The sequence below is a fragment of the Asparagus officinalis genome, chromosome 4 (assembly GCF_001876935.1).
Source record: "Asparagus officinalis chromosome 4, Aspof.V1, whole genome shotgun sequence".
NCBI lineage: Eukaryota > Viridiplantae > Streptophyta > Magnoliopsida > Asparagales > Asparagaceae > Asparagus > Asparagus officinalis.
The window spans coordinates 26,504,868-26,523,761 of record NC_033797.1 but is presented as its reverse complement, the minus strand read 5'-3'; the positions used below and the strand labels follow the sequence as shown (position 1 = coordinate 26,523,761).

Sequence of the window (18,894 nt, the reverse complement as noted above, 5' to 3'; positions counted from 1 at the left end):
AATTAGAGCATCACCTCTGGGTGCTACATCAACTTGGGGGTTCAGCTCACAAGCTTGGAAAGCTACGTCCCAATTTATTAAAAAAAAAAAAATCTAAAAATAAAAGGGGGGAAATGGATCTCTCCCCTCTCTCGTCTCCTCCTCCTAGCCATCAATAAAAATCCCCTGATTACTTTAAAAATCCGCTCGCCTGGAAAGAGAATCTCTATCTTAACAAAAACAACCTACCGCATCTTCGCCTTCACCAAAATCTCAAGCGCTCGAAGCATGGGGCAGGTCTTGGCCACTGTCCAGGAGAAATTCCATGGTATTCTATTTACTGTTACCATTCAATTTTAATTGGGAAAAAAGGGGGATAATCATTTTTCTGTTCATTTTTCTTGCTGATGGTACAAAGGGAAACAATGGAAAGAGAAGCAGATAAGGAAGATAACGGATAAGGTGTACGATCGCATCAGAGCCGATTGCGGAGGCGACGGCATCAACTTCGAATATCTCTACATCGCAGTTCTCTGTGTATACAAGTGATAGTCTCCTTATTTTTATTTAGGGTTCTTGAATTGTTGAAATATTGTTACTGTTGTCAAATGTGTTGTTGTTGGTTTGTTTCAGTGATATCAACAAACGCTTGCCTGGCCCTCATAATGATCCACCGACGAAAGACCAACTTAAAGCTATGATGGAGGTTCGCCTCCTCTTCTTTTCTATATATAAATTCTAATTAGCGAGTCGCATTTCATCTGCGTTTATGCTTCAATTAATGGTTCAGTACCAAGTGTGTATGTTGAAATTTGGACAAATTTTCAAAACCAACCTTTTTGATTTTTTATTTGTAAAAAACGACCCATTTTCAAAATATTTGTAAAAACCGACCTAGTTTCAGCCTCAGCGCTGAAACCAGGTCGGTTTTTGAAAAAAAGTTTCCGAAACTTCACGGGAGTTGAACTCCCGTGAAGTTTAGCAGCTTTTAATTAAGCTGCTAAACTTCACGGGAGTTCAACTCCCGTGAAGTTTCGGAAACTTTTTTTCAAAAACCGACCTGGTTTCAGCGCTGAGGCTGAAACCAGGTCGGTTTTTACAAATAAAACTGAAATAGGTCGTTTTTTATAAATAAAAAATCAAAAGGGTTGGTTTTGAAAATTTGTCCGTTGAAATTTGGTTGTGTGCCTTGTTGGGATTTTTAGATCTCACAAAAACCCTAAAAATCACGAAACGCAACAAATAGAATCACACGAAATTTAACGTGGAAAACCATCAACAGTGAAAAACCACGGGATCAAAATCAATCCACTATCACCTCCAAATTATAATCTTTTGCACGGACAAAGACTGCCAAACACTCTCTCTCACAATAGCCTTGAACCTGGTTACACCCTCTAAAACCCTGATTACAAGAATATTATCCCTCTCCTAGTGTTGTAAAAAACGGGAAATAGTGGTGCTATAGCAGCTCTTTTCGCAACCTATAGCAGCTCTTTTTGCGGTCGCGGGGCTTCACCTCGCTGATATAGGGGATAACGGGGTGTTTTGGCGGAGAAAACCGCCTTTTGCTCGAAACACGGTCTAAAGCGCGAAATCGTGGGTTTTAACGCTAAAAAGCGCTAAACTCATTTGTTAAAACTCTCCCCGAACCCGACCCAAACCCGACCCAAACCCGACCTGAACCCATCTCTTAAAACTCATCTTCTTCTCTCTGACTCCCGAATGTGTCCTAGCCGCCTCCGGTGCCTCTCCCTATTGTGCCTCTCTCTTTCATGTATCCGGCGACGACTTTCATCGCCGCCTCCGGTCAACGTCACCGACAACATCTCCCAACATCTCACGTCATCTCCGGTCAAGCCCATCTCTCTCTCTCACGCTCTCACCTTTCTCTCCTTCTTACTTCCTTTGGCGACGTTAGAAGGTCAGGTCCATACCTTCCCTTCGGCAACCAGTAGCAGCTCCCTCCGACGACCAGCAGCAGCAACATCTCCTCTTTGTTGGGCTTCATCTGCAACAGAGAGAAAAATGTAATAATTTGATTTTTGAAATTCCCATGATAATGATTTTAGTAAGGATAAGGACCTAACTGAAAAATCTCAAGCGGTGCAACCATTCCCTGTGTAATCCTGTCAATATGTAGTTTTGTTCTTGTTTTACATTCACCGATGACAAATAACAGAAATGTGCATTCATTTTCTCTTGTTAGCTACTTAGCTTGAATTGACCATGTCCTTTTGTTGTTTAACTGCCAAGTAAACTGTTTAATGTTGATTTACTAATTTACTAATTTATAGCAGACGAGTAATTTACTAATTTGTTATTTGTTATTTGTTATTTGTAAAGTTCTAGTACTTATATTGTTATTTGTTCTTGTAGAATTTTTAGATTTTTTATATTATTTTTCTTATTATTTAGAATATTTAAATAAATTTATATTTAATCGTTATTTGACTATGCGTTATTTGTCGCTATTTTGCCGCAATAGACCCAAACAGCCTTAGCGTTACATCGTCACGACGCACCGCTATCCGCTATCAGCAACCTTGCTCTCTCCTCTCTACTCTAAACCCTAGAATAGGACGCCTTATTTAAAGACACCCATGACTTGCTCGTTGAGTTAACTTGGCCTCTAAGAAAACTATTAGGACCGGGCTTAGCCTTCAAACCCGCATCCGACTTGGAGTTTGAGTCGGTACTCAACATATCCCCCCTCGATGAAAAATCTTCAAGTGTCTTAACAACTTCAGAAAAACTCACTCTCTTCTTCTTGTTCTTCATCTCTCCCTTGTGAACAGATTGTCAATCTAAATAGCAAATATGGTTGCTATTCTTTCTCCCTCGTAAAATCAAATCACCATCTTTATACATTTTGCATCACTCTCCTTCACCCACGTACTTGTATCAATGCGATGCCATCTTACCTAACGAAATTAAATTAGTACCACATGACGACACATATCTCACATGATGAAGAATTTCGACCTTCCCAATGTGAAGTTTGAAGCGAATACTCCCAACGCCTTCAACCTATCATCTTCTCGTTGTTTCCAACGATCATGTCCTCAATTTCTTCATCTATCTTCAATGTGTCAAAATAGTTTTTGTTATTACAAACGTGCATAGAGGCTGTAGAATCGAACACCCAAGTGTTATTCGCATTAGTACCTATACTCTGCATCAACGACACCACATCTTCATTACACATAACTATCGAGGAGCCCACCTTCCCATTTTCTTGAAGTTTCATCTGTCCAATACTCTTCAAATCATCTCGTTTCTAGGAACATCTGAACTGAATGTGACTCTTCTCTCCGCAATAATAGCACTCTCTTTCGTTGTCGTCTTGAGCCCGAGATTTTGACCTTCGAAAACTATCACATCTCCCAGTACTCCTTCGTTTATTAGAACATTTAAAAGCCAGTGCATTCTCATCACCATTAAATGCGCTCTCATTTCCCATAATTCTTTCATTCTCACGTAGGAGTGTTGTCACGTCGTCGAACTTTAAAGTCTAATTACCTGCAATTATTGTCTGATCTAACGGCTTGTACGACTTCGGCAAAGAAGACAGTAGGAGTAGCGCCTGCTTTTCTTTTTTAATTTCCTCATTAATATTCATAAGTTGGCGAACTAGCTGATTAAAGGCATTGATGTGGTCTTAAATTATAGTATCTTCTTCCATATTCAATGAATAAAGCTCCATCCTCAAACACAATTGGTTGGTCATCGATTTTGACGCATAAATCCCCTCGAGCCTTTCCTACAACCTCCTTGGTGTGGTCTCCTGCATAACATTGTACTTGATCTCGGAGGCGAGTGCCAAACGAATTGTGCTAACCGCCCTCTTTTGCATGGAACTCCATTCAGCATCATTCAATCTTTCAGGTTTCTTCTCCTCTAAAGCTTAATCAACACCTTGCTGCACAAGAATATCTTAAATCGTACACTGTCATACTATAAAATTTGTCTTGCCGTTGAATAGCAAAATATTGAACTTCAGACAAGAAAAAGTCATCATCCTCTAACCACAATCAAAATTCAAATTATTCATTGTAAAGATTGAATTTGATAAAATCAACGTAAAAAACGAACTCAACACGTCGAAAAACCCTAGGAACGACTCTTGGATTACTAAAATCCGCCTCCAAACCCTCGATCAAAAAACAAATCACTTTGTACCATCGGATTTGATTTAATAGTTTGTAATTAAACCCTCACCCATGTGAACAGTATTCCCGTAGCTATAGTATTCCCGTTGCTACAGTATTCATGCTGCTATAGTACTTTTTTTTTTCCGTTCTCCCGATGTCGATCACCGTGCTTCGACCACTGACACCTTCGCCAATTGCACACCTCTCAAACCTCCACAGATCGTCGAATCCCGCTCTGATACCACTTGTTAGATTTTTAGATGTCACAAAAACCCCGAAAATCACCAAACGCAACAAATAGAATCACGTGAGATTTAACGTGAAAAACTCTCAACAGGAAAAAACCACGGGATCAAAATCAATCCATTATCACCTCCAAATTACAATCTTTTACACGGATAAAGACTGTCAAACTCTCTCTCTCACAATACCCTCGAACCCGGTTACACCCTCTAAAATTCTGATTACAAGAATATTGTCTCTCTCCTTCTCTCTACTCTAAAACCCTAGATTAGGGCACCTTATTTAAAAACACATCTGGCTTGCCTGCCAAGTTAACTTGGCTTCTAAGAAAACTACTAGGATTGGGCCTAGCCTTCAAACCCGCATCCGACTTGGAGTTTGAGTCGGTTCCCAACATGCCTAATATTTTGGGATTGTTCATTTGATTAACTCTTTTGGGGAAATTAAGATTTCATGTATCTTACAGGTTTAGGATTGGGCTGCATGAAGCTTTTGTTTCCATTTGTTCTTTAGGATTCATTTTATAAAGATCGGACCAAATTGGCTAAAAGTTTGAATACAAGCTCCTATACTTTTCCCTCTTTTGCAACCAAAGAGAATAAGAATTAGATGGTTTGAGGGGGTTTATACTGAGCAGAGCTGTTAACTCCTCATTCCCAACCAGTACCTTTTGTTTTCTGCAGAACATAAATATATCATGAGCATTAAATTCCCTTTTTATTTAACAAAGTCAAATTCTTGTTATTACTAGTACAATGATAAATTAATCCATAGTAGGGCGGAAAACAACGTGCAATTGGACCACACTCAATCTTATCACTTTCTAATGTTTTCCCCTCTCATATTTCTTTATTAATCAGATATTGACACATCACATTGTTGAACTAGAGTAATTAATACTATCAAATTTTTAGGGCTATGATAGGATTGTTATTAGAATGGTCTACAAAGCCAATTATGGGATTCTTCTTCATTTTAGTGGTGCACTAATTAAGATAGAAAGAAAATTAATAAAGCAACAGCTTAAGCCAGTGATACTGGTGATACTGCAGATGAAAATTACTCTCATGAGGTAGTCTTGAGGGGCAACAGAGGAGCAGAATGAATAAGGTTCTAACACAAGTGTTGGATTTTATTTTACTTGTATTTTATTCTATTTAATTTACTTTCTGCATGTTACTCAGTCCAAAATTAAGTTTGCAACGATCAACAAAAGAAACTCCATTTTGGAGGCCCACTTCAGTATTATCATGAGGCTAGTCACTCTTATCAATTTGTTTGCGAGTGACTTTTGCAGAGATAGTCATAATGTAAATATTCATTTGGGGAAACCAACACGGAAATTAAACAGGTGAAAGCAACATTAAACAGACTAAGTTAAAATGTAAGTTGTATATAGTGCACACATCCTCCACATCTTACTCAATTGTCACAATCAGTGAAAATATGACCGGAGTTATCTTCATGGTTGTCACGGTCTTTATGGAGCAAGTCCGCCCCCAATTCAATAGCCTCGAGCGCGATGCTGGCCACCAATACAGTGAGGACCCTGCTGCTCCAATCGAATCGCATCTAACGTCCTCGCTATGTTTGGTGATGAGAATGAGGTACGNGTTGGTTGTTGAGGCCTAGATGGTGAGGGCATTGCTTTGGTGGATATACATGGGTCCAAAGGGTCCATCCCCCCTCCCCCCTCAAAAAAAAAAAGAAAAAAAAAGAAAAAACCCAAACAAAATATAATAGAGGTATGGATAAAATTGTTGGCTTATAAAGTTAAAACATTTCACACTATTTGGGTATCACAGGATGGGAGTTTCTTCTCACTTCATTTTGCAGGCTTGGGTTTCTTCTCCTTGGCCTATGCAGTTGCTTTTGAGCTCTCCATGAAAAAGAAGTTGAGACCTGAATTTTGTTTAATTTTTCTATTATGTTTGTTAATAATCTCTTAATAGATGGTTTTTTCCCATAGAAGCCACCTTAGAATTAGGGCAATTATACAGAAATCACCTTTCATTTTCAATTTATACATAAACCGCCATTAAAGATTGATATTTTTTTTGCAATCAAAAAGCAACTAGTCAAAATTTTCACGAAAAACCCAAATTACCCTTAAAAACTCACATTCACGGCACGTGATTGATGGTTTTAGTGTCTAGGTCTCATTAGGATACAACTCACAAACCTTGAACTTGAATTTTTTAAGTTTATTTTTAGTTTTTCAGTGAAATTTTGACTAGGAGATTGTTGGCTTAAAAAAAACCAACTTTAATGGTGGTTTATGTACAAATTGAAAATGAAAAGTGGTTTCCGTATAATTACCCTATTTTTAATTTTAAATGATTAGAGCATTTTCCTTTTTCTTGATATAACTTGTTGTTAAAATTTTTAGTCATTTTGTTGTTAAAATTTACAAAGGGATAGCTATTAACTAGCAGGATAGTGTTCACTGTAGGTGTTTTATTTTCATTTTTTGTCATGGAATGATTTCTTTAGAAACCAAATATCTTCAAAGACTTCTATGGATGGGGTGAGGGTGACTCAATTAAGGAACAAATTTCTAAAAAAAGCTGAGTTCTGTTACCTGGTTCAAGTACATTGAATGATCATATGCTCTTATATTTTAAAGTCTCGCTATGTAATGATGTTGAGATACAAATCAAACGTGCAAAGAAATATATGTTATCTTGTTTAATTATCAATCTTCTTGGACCCTCTTACCGAAATTCCTGACTCCGCCACTGGAGGGACCTGATGGCGACGTTCTTGTTTCTGACATGTTTGGTGATGGTTGTTTTGGTATATGTGGCACCCATCAGGATGGTCATAGGAGTACAAGGCTTATATGCCTTGAGGCGACCCAGGTTCCATTCAAGATTGTCATTGTTGGGGATGTGTTCCTTTAGTAGGCTGCCAAGGAAGGCAGATAGTTTGCTCTAGGGTCATAGCAGTTCACAATGAAATTGGTACAAAATCTTGGGTAGCATGGTTTATGAGGAGGATTCCGCATGCATGAAGTGACCTAGACTACTTCACAACATTCATCACTTCATCACTTCATCTTGAAATTAAGAATAGGCTATGGTAAAGCAATGTGAAACTTGAAAGATGTTTTTTCCTCTAAAACCACTCTGTAAGCTTCTGAAGTTTAGTGGTTTACTACTAATCTGGATGCGAAAGGTTAGTGGTTTACTACTAATCTGGATTGTGTCAACTTCATATTTAAGCACCTCATTCGAATTAGAAATTTAGAAGATATTTTTGTGGATACCATTTCAAATATTATCATTTCTTGTGACACTTCTACTGCTGCTGTTACGTTCTCATGCAAACAGTGTATGTGCAACCTCTAATGAATTTTGCCTCCAAACCATGTTTTATGAGTTCATGTGCACTAATGTCGAATTCCGTTGTGCATCTAATTTGTGTCCAGAACATGAAGACCTTTTTTTTCACTTTTCATGAGTTTAATATATATGAACTTTGTAATTTGTATCTATGATTTGTTCACATCTGATGACGTACTCAATCTGCTGATAGATATAAAGAGTGAAAATATGATACAATTAAGAGGTGGGAGGTTAGTAAGCTGTATATTAGTGGAACCTTGAGAAGCACTCCAATAATGAACATAATAATCAAGAACAAATCAGGACTATATGGATAATTGAGCATGATAATGAGGTTAACAAGATATCTTCCTGACTTCTGCTCTGAGGGTTTAGAAAGATTAAGGGTACTCCTAGGATACCCTGCAGTACATGTAGATTTTCTTACCAGCCTTTATTAAATATCAGTTAGGATAATTTTCCACTATCTTACACCAAAACTCCGAAATTGTGGTGATGACTGATGGATATAATTTTATACTCCAACATGCTTCGCTGGCTGGGGGCTCTTTTTCTTATGAGCCGAAAGCGGGACTCATGGTGCAGAATCTTTTATAATCGGCTTTACAAGTTCATGGTTGTAGGGATCTGAAATTGGATTGCTCCGACCATCTTTAAAGTCCCTCTCATCACACCAAAACTTCAGAGTTATAATTGAGGGTTGAGGGTTATAATTTTATATTTCAACACCTTTCACTGCTGATCTTCTTCTTTTTCTTGCAGGAATATGATTTAAACCTTGATGGGCTACTGGATCGTGAAGAATTTGCTGAATTCATCAGGAAGCTCACTGCTGACGCCGTTACTGCTATTAGCCGCAATCTGGTAATTGCGCTTATTGTGGCACCCACTGTGGCTCTGCTCACCAAGAGAGCCACTGAAGGAGTGCCTGGTGTCGGTAAAGTTGTGCATAAAGTGCCCAACTCTGTGTATGCTTCCATTGTGACTCTTGGGGTTGTGTTGGTTCAAAAGTCCTGCGAGGGCTATGAATGATTGTCTTGGTGATTTATCTTACTTAAGGAATAGATACAATGCATTTTGCTTTATTCTTGTAAAGAGAATGTTGGATTTGCTTGTTCTTATTGCTTGGAAAATGTTGGTATATTGTTAGTTACTTGGGCAATCGTGAAGAATTGTCTTTGTTTTAGTATTGGCTGTTGTCATCATGAAAAATGGCTAATAAGGAATATTAATGCATGCATACCTACATAAAATGTTATATCTGATAATGGGCGAAATGTTTTGTTGCATAATTTCGAGTATTTCTTTTTCTTTTCTATTTTTCTGTATGAAAGAACTAGATTTGATACTTTGCTATTAGTGTTAATGTTGCGAAAAGGGAAACTAAAGCGGATATCCTATCCTTGTGAAACCTAACAAATAAGGAATACGCTACTTAGATAGTCAGATTAAATTCTTTATTGGGTTGGAGAAAGAGGATTGCCCAAATTTCACCGCTCCAAAAGTACAGGCAACAGAACAATATATATTCAAAATAAAGTAAAATAAAATAAAAAGTATGAAGTAGAAACTTTAGATTGACATTTCCTCGGTTTCTTTTAACGCTAGCAAGATGTCAAAAAAAAATATCAGTTAATGCTGAAAAGTTAAACCTAATGTCCTCGTTAATTTGTCCAACTATATGGAAATAGAATTTAGATTGAATAATGTTCTCGTTAATTTTTTTGGATAAAAAATTAAGCTAATTATTGCCAAAGCTTATCGGTCAGAAATCTAAATAGAACAAACAAATAAACAAAAAGTAATTTCTCTAGAAAAGCAGTAAGACAGCACATGATACTGGTAATAACTAATGCTTTTACATAAATAGGTAGTTCATAAAGATATCATAATTGCAGCTAAAAAATTAACCTGCAAAATGCTATCTACAAAGCTCAAACTTGTGAGGGGACAACTCAAAGGCCCTCATGTTGGCTCCACAAAAAAGAAAAAAAAATTAATTGGGATATTTGTGAATGATATTTGAGATGAATAGTCAAGGAGCTTTTTAACAAGAACCACTTTTAAAATACGGTGAAATTACAAAACTATTTGTGAATGATATTTGAGATGAATAGTCAAGGAGCTTTTTAACAAGAACCACTTTTAAAATACGGTGAAATTACAAAAGCCATCTTTTTTTTTTTTTTGAAGGAAAACAAGGGATATACCCTGTCATTTGTATTAATCAAAAGTATTTACAAAAGAAGGATATGAATTATATCCAAAGATTGGAAGATAGAAAAGATAGTTTCTCAAAACTAGTGATATATGACTTTCTTCTTTCAAACATCCATGAAGGTGAAGAGAGGGCCTTGCCGTCATTCACCGTTGACATAGATATAAGAAAGAACCAAAGCCAGCCATATATATAGTTAAAAGAAACTAAATTTTCTATAACCCAATAACCACAAAACTCAGAAACTACAAAGTCTGTTTTATATACATGTGCCAAAAACTGAAATTACAAAAACTGACATTCACAGTCCCATTACGAAAACCCTGTCATATGCTTCTGCTAATCGGGTTTTCCTCCAGCTTGGCTTTAATTTTCTGAGCAACAATTCCACTTCCAGTGCCTGTCCAATCATAAATACCAGATATTGCCAAGTTAATAATAGACTTAAAAGAGAAATGAATCTGATCAAAGATGAATTTATTCCTCGAAGTCCATAAGCTCCAACAAACAGAGGCAAAAATGCTTCTCCAAAGAACACCTTCCAAGCCTCTAAGAGTTGCCAGACTAAGCATAAGATCATCCAAAGAATTAGACCAAGTGAAAGGTAAGGAGTAACGCATGAAGTGATGCCAAACTATCTTTGATATAGGACAAGAAAAGAACAGGTGATCTCTGGTTTCCAGTTCAGTCCCACAAAAAGAACATAATGAATCACCATTCCAGCCCTTTATCTGAAGAATCTCCTTGGTATGCAGTTTATTATGTGAGAGAAGCCAAAGAAAGATGTGAATTTTAGAGGGAATAATTGTATTCCAAATGACTTTGTATAAGGGATTTTTAATTCCTCTCCATATAAGAAAATTGTAGAAGGACCTTACTGAGAATTGTCTATTAGAAGTGAGAGCCCATGTAGGTTGGTCACAGTTATTTGAAGCATGAAAGTCACTGATAAGTTTCAAAAGATCAATTTTCTCTGCCTGTGCACTGGGAAGAATGCTTCTTCTCATCAATAAGTGCCATTGCCACTCATTATCAATATAAGAACCTTGGCTTCTAATAGATGCATTAGAGGAGAAAGCTAACTTGTATGATTCAGGAAAAATACTTGATAAACTGTTAAAACCAACCCATTTGTCTTCCCAGAATCTTATATCTTTACCAGAGCCAATCATCCAATTTATGTTATGTAGAAAAGCATCTTTCTTAGATAAAACATCATTCCAGAATGATGAATTAGATGACTTGAAGAAAGAATTCTGCAATTTTGTGCCATTATGAACATAAAGATGATGAAGAAAGTTGCCAGAAATTGAACTTCTATCCAAACACTTCCATAACCATTTAGATAAAAGCGAAGTGTTAAACAAAGAAATATCCTTAACTCCCAGACCTCCCTCATCTTTATTTAAACAGACTTTTTTCCAGTTAACTAAGTATTTGAAGGATTTTGTGTCTGTTTTTCCTGTCCATAGGAAATTTTTCCTGACTTTATCAATGTCTTTGACAAGCCATTTAGGTAGCTTGTAAAAAGACATGAAGTATAAAGGAACTGATGTAAGGACTGAATTCAAAAGGACTAATCTTCCTCCAAAAGATAAAGTATTCTTCTTCCACGATGCTAGTTTCCTGTAAAGGTTATCTAACAGGGGCTGCCACTGTGATTTAGATAGTTTGCCATATTTGAGAGGTAATCCAAGATACTTGATAGGAAGTTGATCCACTTTACAGTCTAATGAAGATGCTAGATCATGAGCCTTGTGTTGAATATTTCCAAAGTACACTAGAGAAGATTTTGAGTAGTTGATGCTTAGCCCAGAAATGTCCTAAAAAATGTATAGAATAGTTTTTAAAATGGAGATATCATGGAAGGAACTTTTGACAAAAAGAAGTGTATCGTCAGCAAATTGAAGAATCCTCAAATGATTGAGAGGGTACTTAAGACCAAGTGATGACAGTAAGCCCTCCTCAGCATTGTTCATAATCATTTTGTTCAAAACATCAACCGCAATATTGAATAATATAGGAGATAAAGGATCACCTTGCTTAAGGCCTCGTTTGCAAGAAAAAAACTTAGTGGGAGAACCATTAACAAGAATTGCACAAGAAGATGATGAAATAATATGAAGGATCCACGAACACCATCTATTACCAAAGCCCCTAGCTCTCAACAAATCAATGAGGAAAGCCCAGTCTATAGAGTCAAAAGCTTTAGCAAAATCAATCTTAAACATAGCAACTTCCTTCTTTCTTTTTGAACAAGCATGAATCATTTCATTAGCTGAAGAATAGAATCAAGGGTAGATTTCCCAGCTTGGAATGCAGATTGTGTAGATGCTACTAAAGAAGACATATGATAAGACAACCTATTTGCCAAAATTTTAGAGAAAATTTTAAAGAGGCAATTGATAAGGCTAATTGGTCTAAAATCTTTCACCTTAGTGCAATCCTTGATTTTGGGGATCAAAGTGATAAAGATTTTGTTGACTCTGTGAATATGGGATGGATTATCATGAAAAAAAACCATTAGAGCATTAAGATCTTCCTTAATCAAGTCCCAAAAAGTTTGATAAAAAGCCATAGAGAAACCGTCAGGTCCTGGGGCTTTATTTGCATTCATTCCAAACACAGCACTTTTAATTTCATCTTCAGAGAAAGGATCTTCAAGGGATAGCAGAGAACTATCTTGTTCAGGATAAAGAGAAGACCAATCGATATGCATGTGATTCCTATTTGTTTGACCAAACAAATCATAGTAGTATTGGAAAAAAGCTTTTGAAATATCCTTATCTCCAATAAAATCTCTGTCATGATAGTTAACAGAAGCAATGAAATTTGCTTTTCTATGAAAAGAAGCAGTTTTATGAAAAAAAGATGTATTTGCATCACCCTCTTTTAACCATTGAACACGAGATCTTTGGTGCCAATATGTTTCTTCTTCCTTGATGATAGCTATGTAAGAGTCATGAAGAGACTTTTTTTCATTAATCTCCAAGTCTGAAAGAGGCCTTTGCTCCTCAATTAAATCAAAGACATTGTTTTTTGATAAAACATCTGACTTCCTAGAAGAAATTCAACCAAGGACATTTTTTCCCACCATTTAAGTCTTTTCTTAAGGAGCTTTAATTTCAAAATAAAGATGTCAACAGGGTTGCCATGACCATGAAAAGAAAGCCAACATTTAGAGACAAAAGGAATGAAGTCTGTGTTGTGGAGCCAACTTCTCTCAAAACGGAAAATAGGTTGGGGACTCTTCAACCCACCACTATCCAGAATAATAGGGAAATGATCAGAACCAGTGGCAGATGGAGAGAATTGGATGCAAGAAGGAAATTTATTTTCCCATTCAGAGTTAATAAGGAATCTGTCAAGCCTTGCCAAAGAGGGGTTTTGCCTTTTATTTGACCAAGTAAAGCATCTACCAGATAAAGGTAAGTCAATAAGAGATGAAGAGGAAACAAAGTTCCTAAAAGATTTAATATCTCTAGGAGATCCATTACGACCATTCCGTTCATCAGAGGATAAAGTAACGTTGAAATCTCCACATAGGATCCACGGGCCAGGAAGAATGTAACGAATTCTGTCTAACTCCCACCAACAAACTGCTCTATCCTCTCTATCAATAGGAGCATAAACAGATGTGAAAATAAAAGACCAATTTGTTGGTTTATGATGAAGGTGGACTGAAACAGAGAAGATCCCTACATATGATTGTACTAAGGAAAAAGCATCAGACCATCCTACTAAAACTCCTCCTCTAGATTCTGAGGAATTAAGATGACACCAGTGAGAGAGCCTCCTTCCCCCAATTGATTGAAGTTTTCTAGGTGAAGGATCAAAAAGTTTGCTTTCTTGAAGACCAGCAACATCAATACAATGACTATGAAGATAATCCTTAACCATCCGCCTTTTAATTGGGCCATTAAGACCCCGAACATTCCAAGAAGTAAATTTCATTAGAAAGAATTGTGAAAACCCTACCACAACTGACCAAAAACAGGCAATCATCATTTAGTCTCTTTATGCCTCTCCACTTCTTTGGATTGAATAATATGCATAGATTTCTCCGATATAGCAACACCACAATTATCAGCAATAAGTTCAAAATCATTCTTATCAAGAGAATTAATTGGCAATGCAGAGGATGATGACGAGGAGGATGAAGATAGAGTACCTTTTTTCAACTGGTTAGCCATCTTTTTAGAAGACGAAGCAAGCTTGAGGAAGCTTTTGTTTTTGCGACCAAGATAAGTCTTACGAACTGAAAAAGAAGATGATTCAGATGCTGGGCGCCTAGAGAATCCTGGAGGAACAGAGTTGGAAAAGTGAACTGAAGGTGTTGCTGTTGGATTTGGCGGTAAAGAGGATGCTGAAGAGTTCGAATTTGCTGAAGCAGCTTTCCCGCCAATATAATTATGCCAAGTTGATTTTTCAATAAATATGGTACGGCCCTTCCATGTCTGTTTGACCAAATCAAGAGGAAAATCTTGAAGAGAATCAGGGATTGAATCAGAATTATCATGCAACAAATCCTCCTGAATATTAGCCTTAGGATCAGCTAGAATTAAATCTTTGGGATCCTCTTCCATAATTGCCGTCTTTAAAGTTTAGTTTATACAAAACTACCTTTAAAGAAGTTTTCGACGCAAGCAACCACCTTGACTTGTTTTTTGATGAAATTTCAATTAAAATTTTCAAAGTAACCTCAAAAAATACCAGTGACATGTCTTCTTAACCAAAGGTGACCTATTTTTCAGTGTATTTTTCAGGGGCATGTTCGAGATTTCAATCAAAATTTAACCAGAAAATAGGTTCACATGGTTGATTACAACCAAAACCCCTTTGAAGGTGGTTTTCATATAAGTTGATCTTTAAAGGTGATTTTTATATTTTCATATTATTTTAAAGGTGTTTTTTAAAAACATACTTTATATTTATATAGTTAGAAGGAAATAATGAACTATTAAAAAGTTAAAATGATCAGTTATTTGTTTATCTATGATTACACATGAAGAAATCTTTATTTCTTTCCTATGATGGATTGCTTTATTTCCATTAAAAAATATCTTAAAAGTGCTAAGTAATAAGTGGAAAGATAATGGAGACAAAATAGAGGTGACATATCACTTAACTTAAACCTTTTTTTCAAGTTCAAACATCACTTATCTTAATCTAATTATAGCATATCTTGTGGTCACAATATTTTCTAAACATCACTCAAAATTTCTGATAATACTCATATCTAAGGGAGCTTTTATTTAAGGAAATTCGATGGAGTATTGGCAATGGAAGCATTGTGCTTATTTGGGAGGATCTATGCCCATCCCTTATCGTAACATTGGCAAAAGATCTATGTTGGTAAAATAATTAATTAATCAAGAAAATAGGTGCTAGCAGATGGACATGCTTCAAAAAAATTTCTTTAACCAAGAAGTTCAGACCATTTCAAGAATTTCTTTGAGGATTACCACAATTCAAGGTTTTTTATTGTGTCATTACGATAATCGTGGCTCGTTCACCATTAAGAGTGAGTTTTTTTGTAGAATCATTTGGGTGATAACTTTTATGTGGAATCATCGAGTTCTAGAGATTTGATCTACTGAAAGAGAATTTGGTCTATCAAGATACCAAACAAAATAAAAGTATTTATAAGCAGATCAAGTTGCAATATTCTACTAGCAAAGCATGATCTAATTGCACGTGGAATGTCGACAGATCCACATTGTGTAGCTTGTGGTAAGGTTGGGGAAGATCAATATCATGCATTGTTCTCGTGCAAAATAGCAGAAATGCTTGGTTGGGGACTGATTTGTCGTACCTTTGTAACTATGAAGGCAACCTTGATTTTTGGATTGGATGCAATCAGTGACAGAGGCAATGAGACTAGAGAACTTGGGATGATTTTGTGTAGCTGTATGGCTACTATGGAATTATATAAACCAAGGTGTTATGGGGAAGGATAGGAGCGACGAGTCTAGAATTATGAGAGAGGCTAAGATATACATGTTGGAAATTTATCAAATCAAAGGTTATATCATGTAAAATAAATCTGAAAAAATAATAAGAAAGTCTGGCCTGATCGGGAGCAGTCATGTACACACTGACCTAAAAGATTGAGAACCCGCCTATCGCCCTGGAGCAGATGATCATCTCTCCCCTAGCGGTAAAAACCCTCAGAAACGGCCGACCTCTGTACTCGGGCGAGAGAACAGAGCTTCAGCTTAGATGAAGAACGGTTGCCAAAAAATAACACCAACATATGAACAAAAATAATGTGTAGAGGAGAGAAGAGGAAAAGGAGAGAATTGTTTCTATATCTTTTCCGAAAGTGAATAAGGGATGTATATATAGGGTTGAGAAAGTCATTATAATTCTTACAATTAATACGGTAACGTTCGTCATAAATTTTGTAACGTTCCGCATAATGTATAGCCGTTATGTACGTTTTAATTGTATTCATAATATTATTCCATGTGGGACTATTCATGAAGGCAAAATTGTCTTTTCTCCAACAAAATATCCAACAGTCCCCCCCAAAAGGTAATATTGACTGAAAACTCAAAATCAATAAACAAAACAATAAATCATAAAACAAATATAGGTTGGACAACCTTTCGTATCGAGAATTCGGGTGAGGTAGTTTTTGGTTTTGAACCTTTCCTTAGTGAGTTCATCGCCACCCGAGGGACATAATGGACTAGGCCTTGAATTAGGCCCCTTTAACCAGGTATTGACGAAAACACACACACAATACGTCTTCATCTATTGAACAAAGCATGTTGAGCGTTAAAGGTCATGCTTACAATAACCGACTCATGAGAGTTTCTAGGGGTTAGCTTGAAAGGCCCTAGAGGGGGGTGAATAGGGTTTATGGATAATTAATATGTAATTAAAAGCTATTCCAACAAACCACACACAAATATAAAATACAATAATAATAAAAGAGAGTAGGGATAGAAATAGTTAGCCAATTGGTGACATACGGTATGTTCACGAGGTTTGGTCCGCCTGACCTACGTCCCCGCTCCCCACTCTCGAGGAGAAATCCACTACACACCCGGTTTGGAAGCCGGAACTTCTTCTACACAATGACCTCCACCGAGATCTCACAAACCTCACACTTACAATAGAACAAGAAGAGCTCTCACAACAATTCCTTATGACAAGGATCAAGTAAGGACAACTAAAGCTCAAAGGATTGTTGTGTGGAAGTGATGAAAAACAAGGACTCTTAGAAAAACTTGAAAATGAGAGATTGAAAATTTAAGCTCAAATCACTTAGAAAATAAAACTTAGGATTTTTCTCTTGCTTGCATTAGTTCTGAAATTAGGAGAGGGGTTAAGTATTTATAGAGTCTCAAAACCCCAGCCCAAATCTCAAACAGATGAGAAAATCCCGAGAAAACAGCTGCCAGAAAATACCCGTTATAAGTCGACTTGCTACAGTGATCGGTCGACTTATAACTAGCTGTTACAGTCATTTTTTCAGCCTATAAGTCAACTTATAAAATCCCGTAAGTCGGCTTAGTGCAAGTCGACTTAACAGTTCGTGTGAGTCGACTTGGCAGAGAGGTTTTGGACATTCCAGAGTACTTTATAAGTCGACTTAAAATTTTCATAAGTCGACTTATTGTAAGTCGACTTATCAGTTCCTATAAGTTGACTTAACAGAAAGTTTTGGCACATTCTGGAGCAGTTCATAAGTCGACTTATCAGACCTGATAAGTCGACTTATGAACATGCACAGACACTGTGCACGTCCAAAAATCTGACTTAAAACATAGATAAAAAAATCAAATAAATTCTAAAAAAATATGAAACTTTGGGAAAAGTTTATAAATATGTTTTGTGATATATTGGAAAAGAAAATTTTGAGAAATCATTTAACAAACATAAAAAATGTTGTTTTTCCAAAATGGTTCAAAAAAAATAGTTTGTATGGAAAGTGTATGTGTGAATCCAATGAGCTTTAGATGTGACCAACTTAATAACTTGCCTACATTAAGCACTAGAGAGAAGTAAAATACAAATATCTCACATATATAAATATTAATGTCTTGGTCTTGATATTTGCTTTCATCTTTGTTGAAGCCTCTTGTAGTGTTGTGCTCTTGATAGCTTTGCTTCATCATATTACCTCCACCTCCTTTAGATATACTCGTTGTAGCCCATATTCCATCCAATCCTATATGTAAGGTGCTAATAATATGTGATCTATAATATAGCTCAATAAACAATTAGCACCAATAATGGTGTTTGTAAATCATCATCAAAACAAAGGGCCTAACTCAATAAACAATTAGCACCAATAATGGTGTTTGTAAATCATCATCAAAACAAAGGGCCTAACAATCTCCCCCTTTTTGATGATGACAAACAAAATGGTGTTTGTAAATCATCATCAAAACAAAGGGCCTAACAATCTCCCCCTTTTTGATGATGACAAACAATCATTATGCAAGAGCAAATAAAAATAGATAATTGGCTTATAGATAGTTGCTCCCCCTATCTATAAGGCTCCCCCTTACTATGTGCACAAGTGAGGAGATTGCTCTACCCCTTTGGCAACATAAAAAATGAGGTAAAATAAAAACAATATGCATGCTAAAAACCCACACAATACACCTCAAGTATTGGCCTACCCGTGTCTCCCTCAAGTGTTAGAAATTACTACCTACCTCTAGGCATTACCACCTACTCCACTCCTCTTAGGACGACCCCGGTCTCTCACCTCTACACTCCTCTTGGTAATCATGTGTGCTTAAGCATGTTTTGACAATTGATGAAAAAAAGATAGATATGACAATGGTAGAGCAAAAAGACAAAAGCAAACAACATAGGCAAAAAGAAAGATTTTTAAAAGGATGCACATGCCTAATTCATTTCTAATATGGTAAAAATCAACTTCACAAAGGGGTTTGGTAAAGATATCCGCTAATTGAGACTTAGTGTCAAT

At 36.5% G+C, this 18,894-nt stretch overlaps 1 protein-coding gene across 1 annotated transcript; it reads left to right on the top strand.

The window, feature by feature from the left end:
* On the top strand, positions 55–8,912 carry LOC109837026. The gene is made up of 4 exons (XM_020405107.1): positions 55–307; positions 398–524; positions 613–685; positions 8,486–8,912. Exons 1-4 carry the CDS (start codon positions 268–270, stop codon positions 8,753–8,755), a joined length of 510 nt encoding a protein of 169 aa, XP_020260696.1. The 5' UTR covers positions 55–267; the 3' UTR covers positions 8,756–8,912.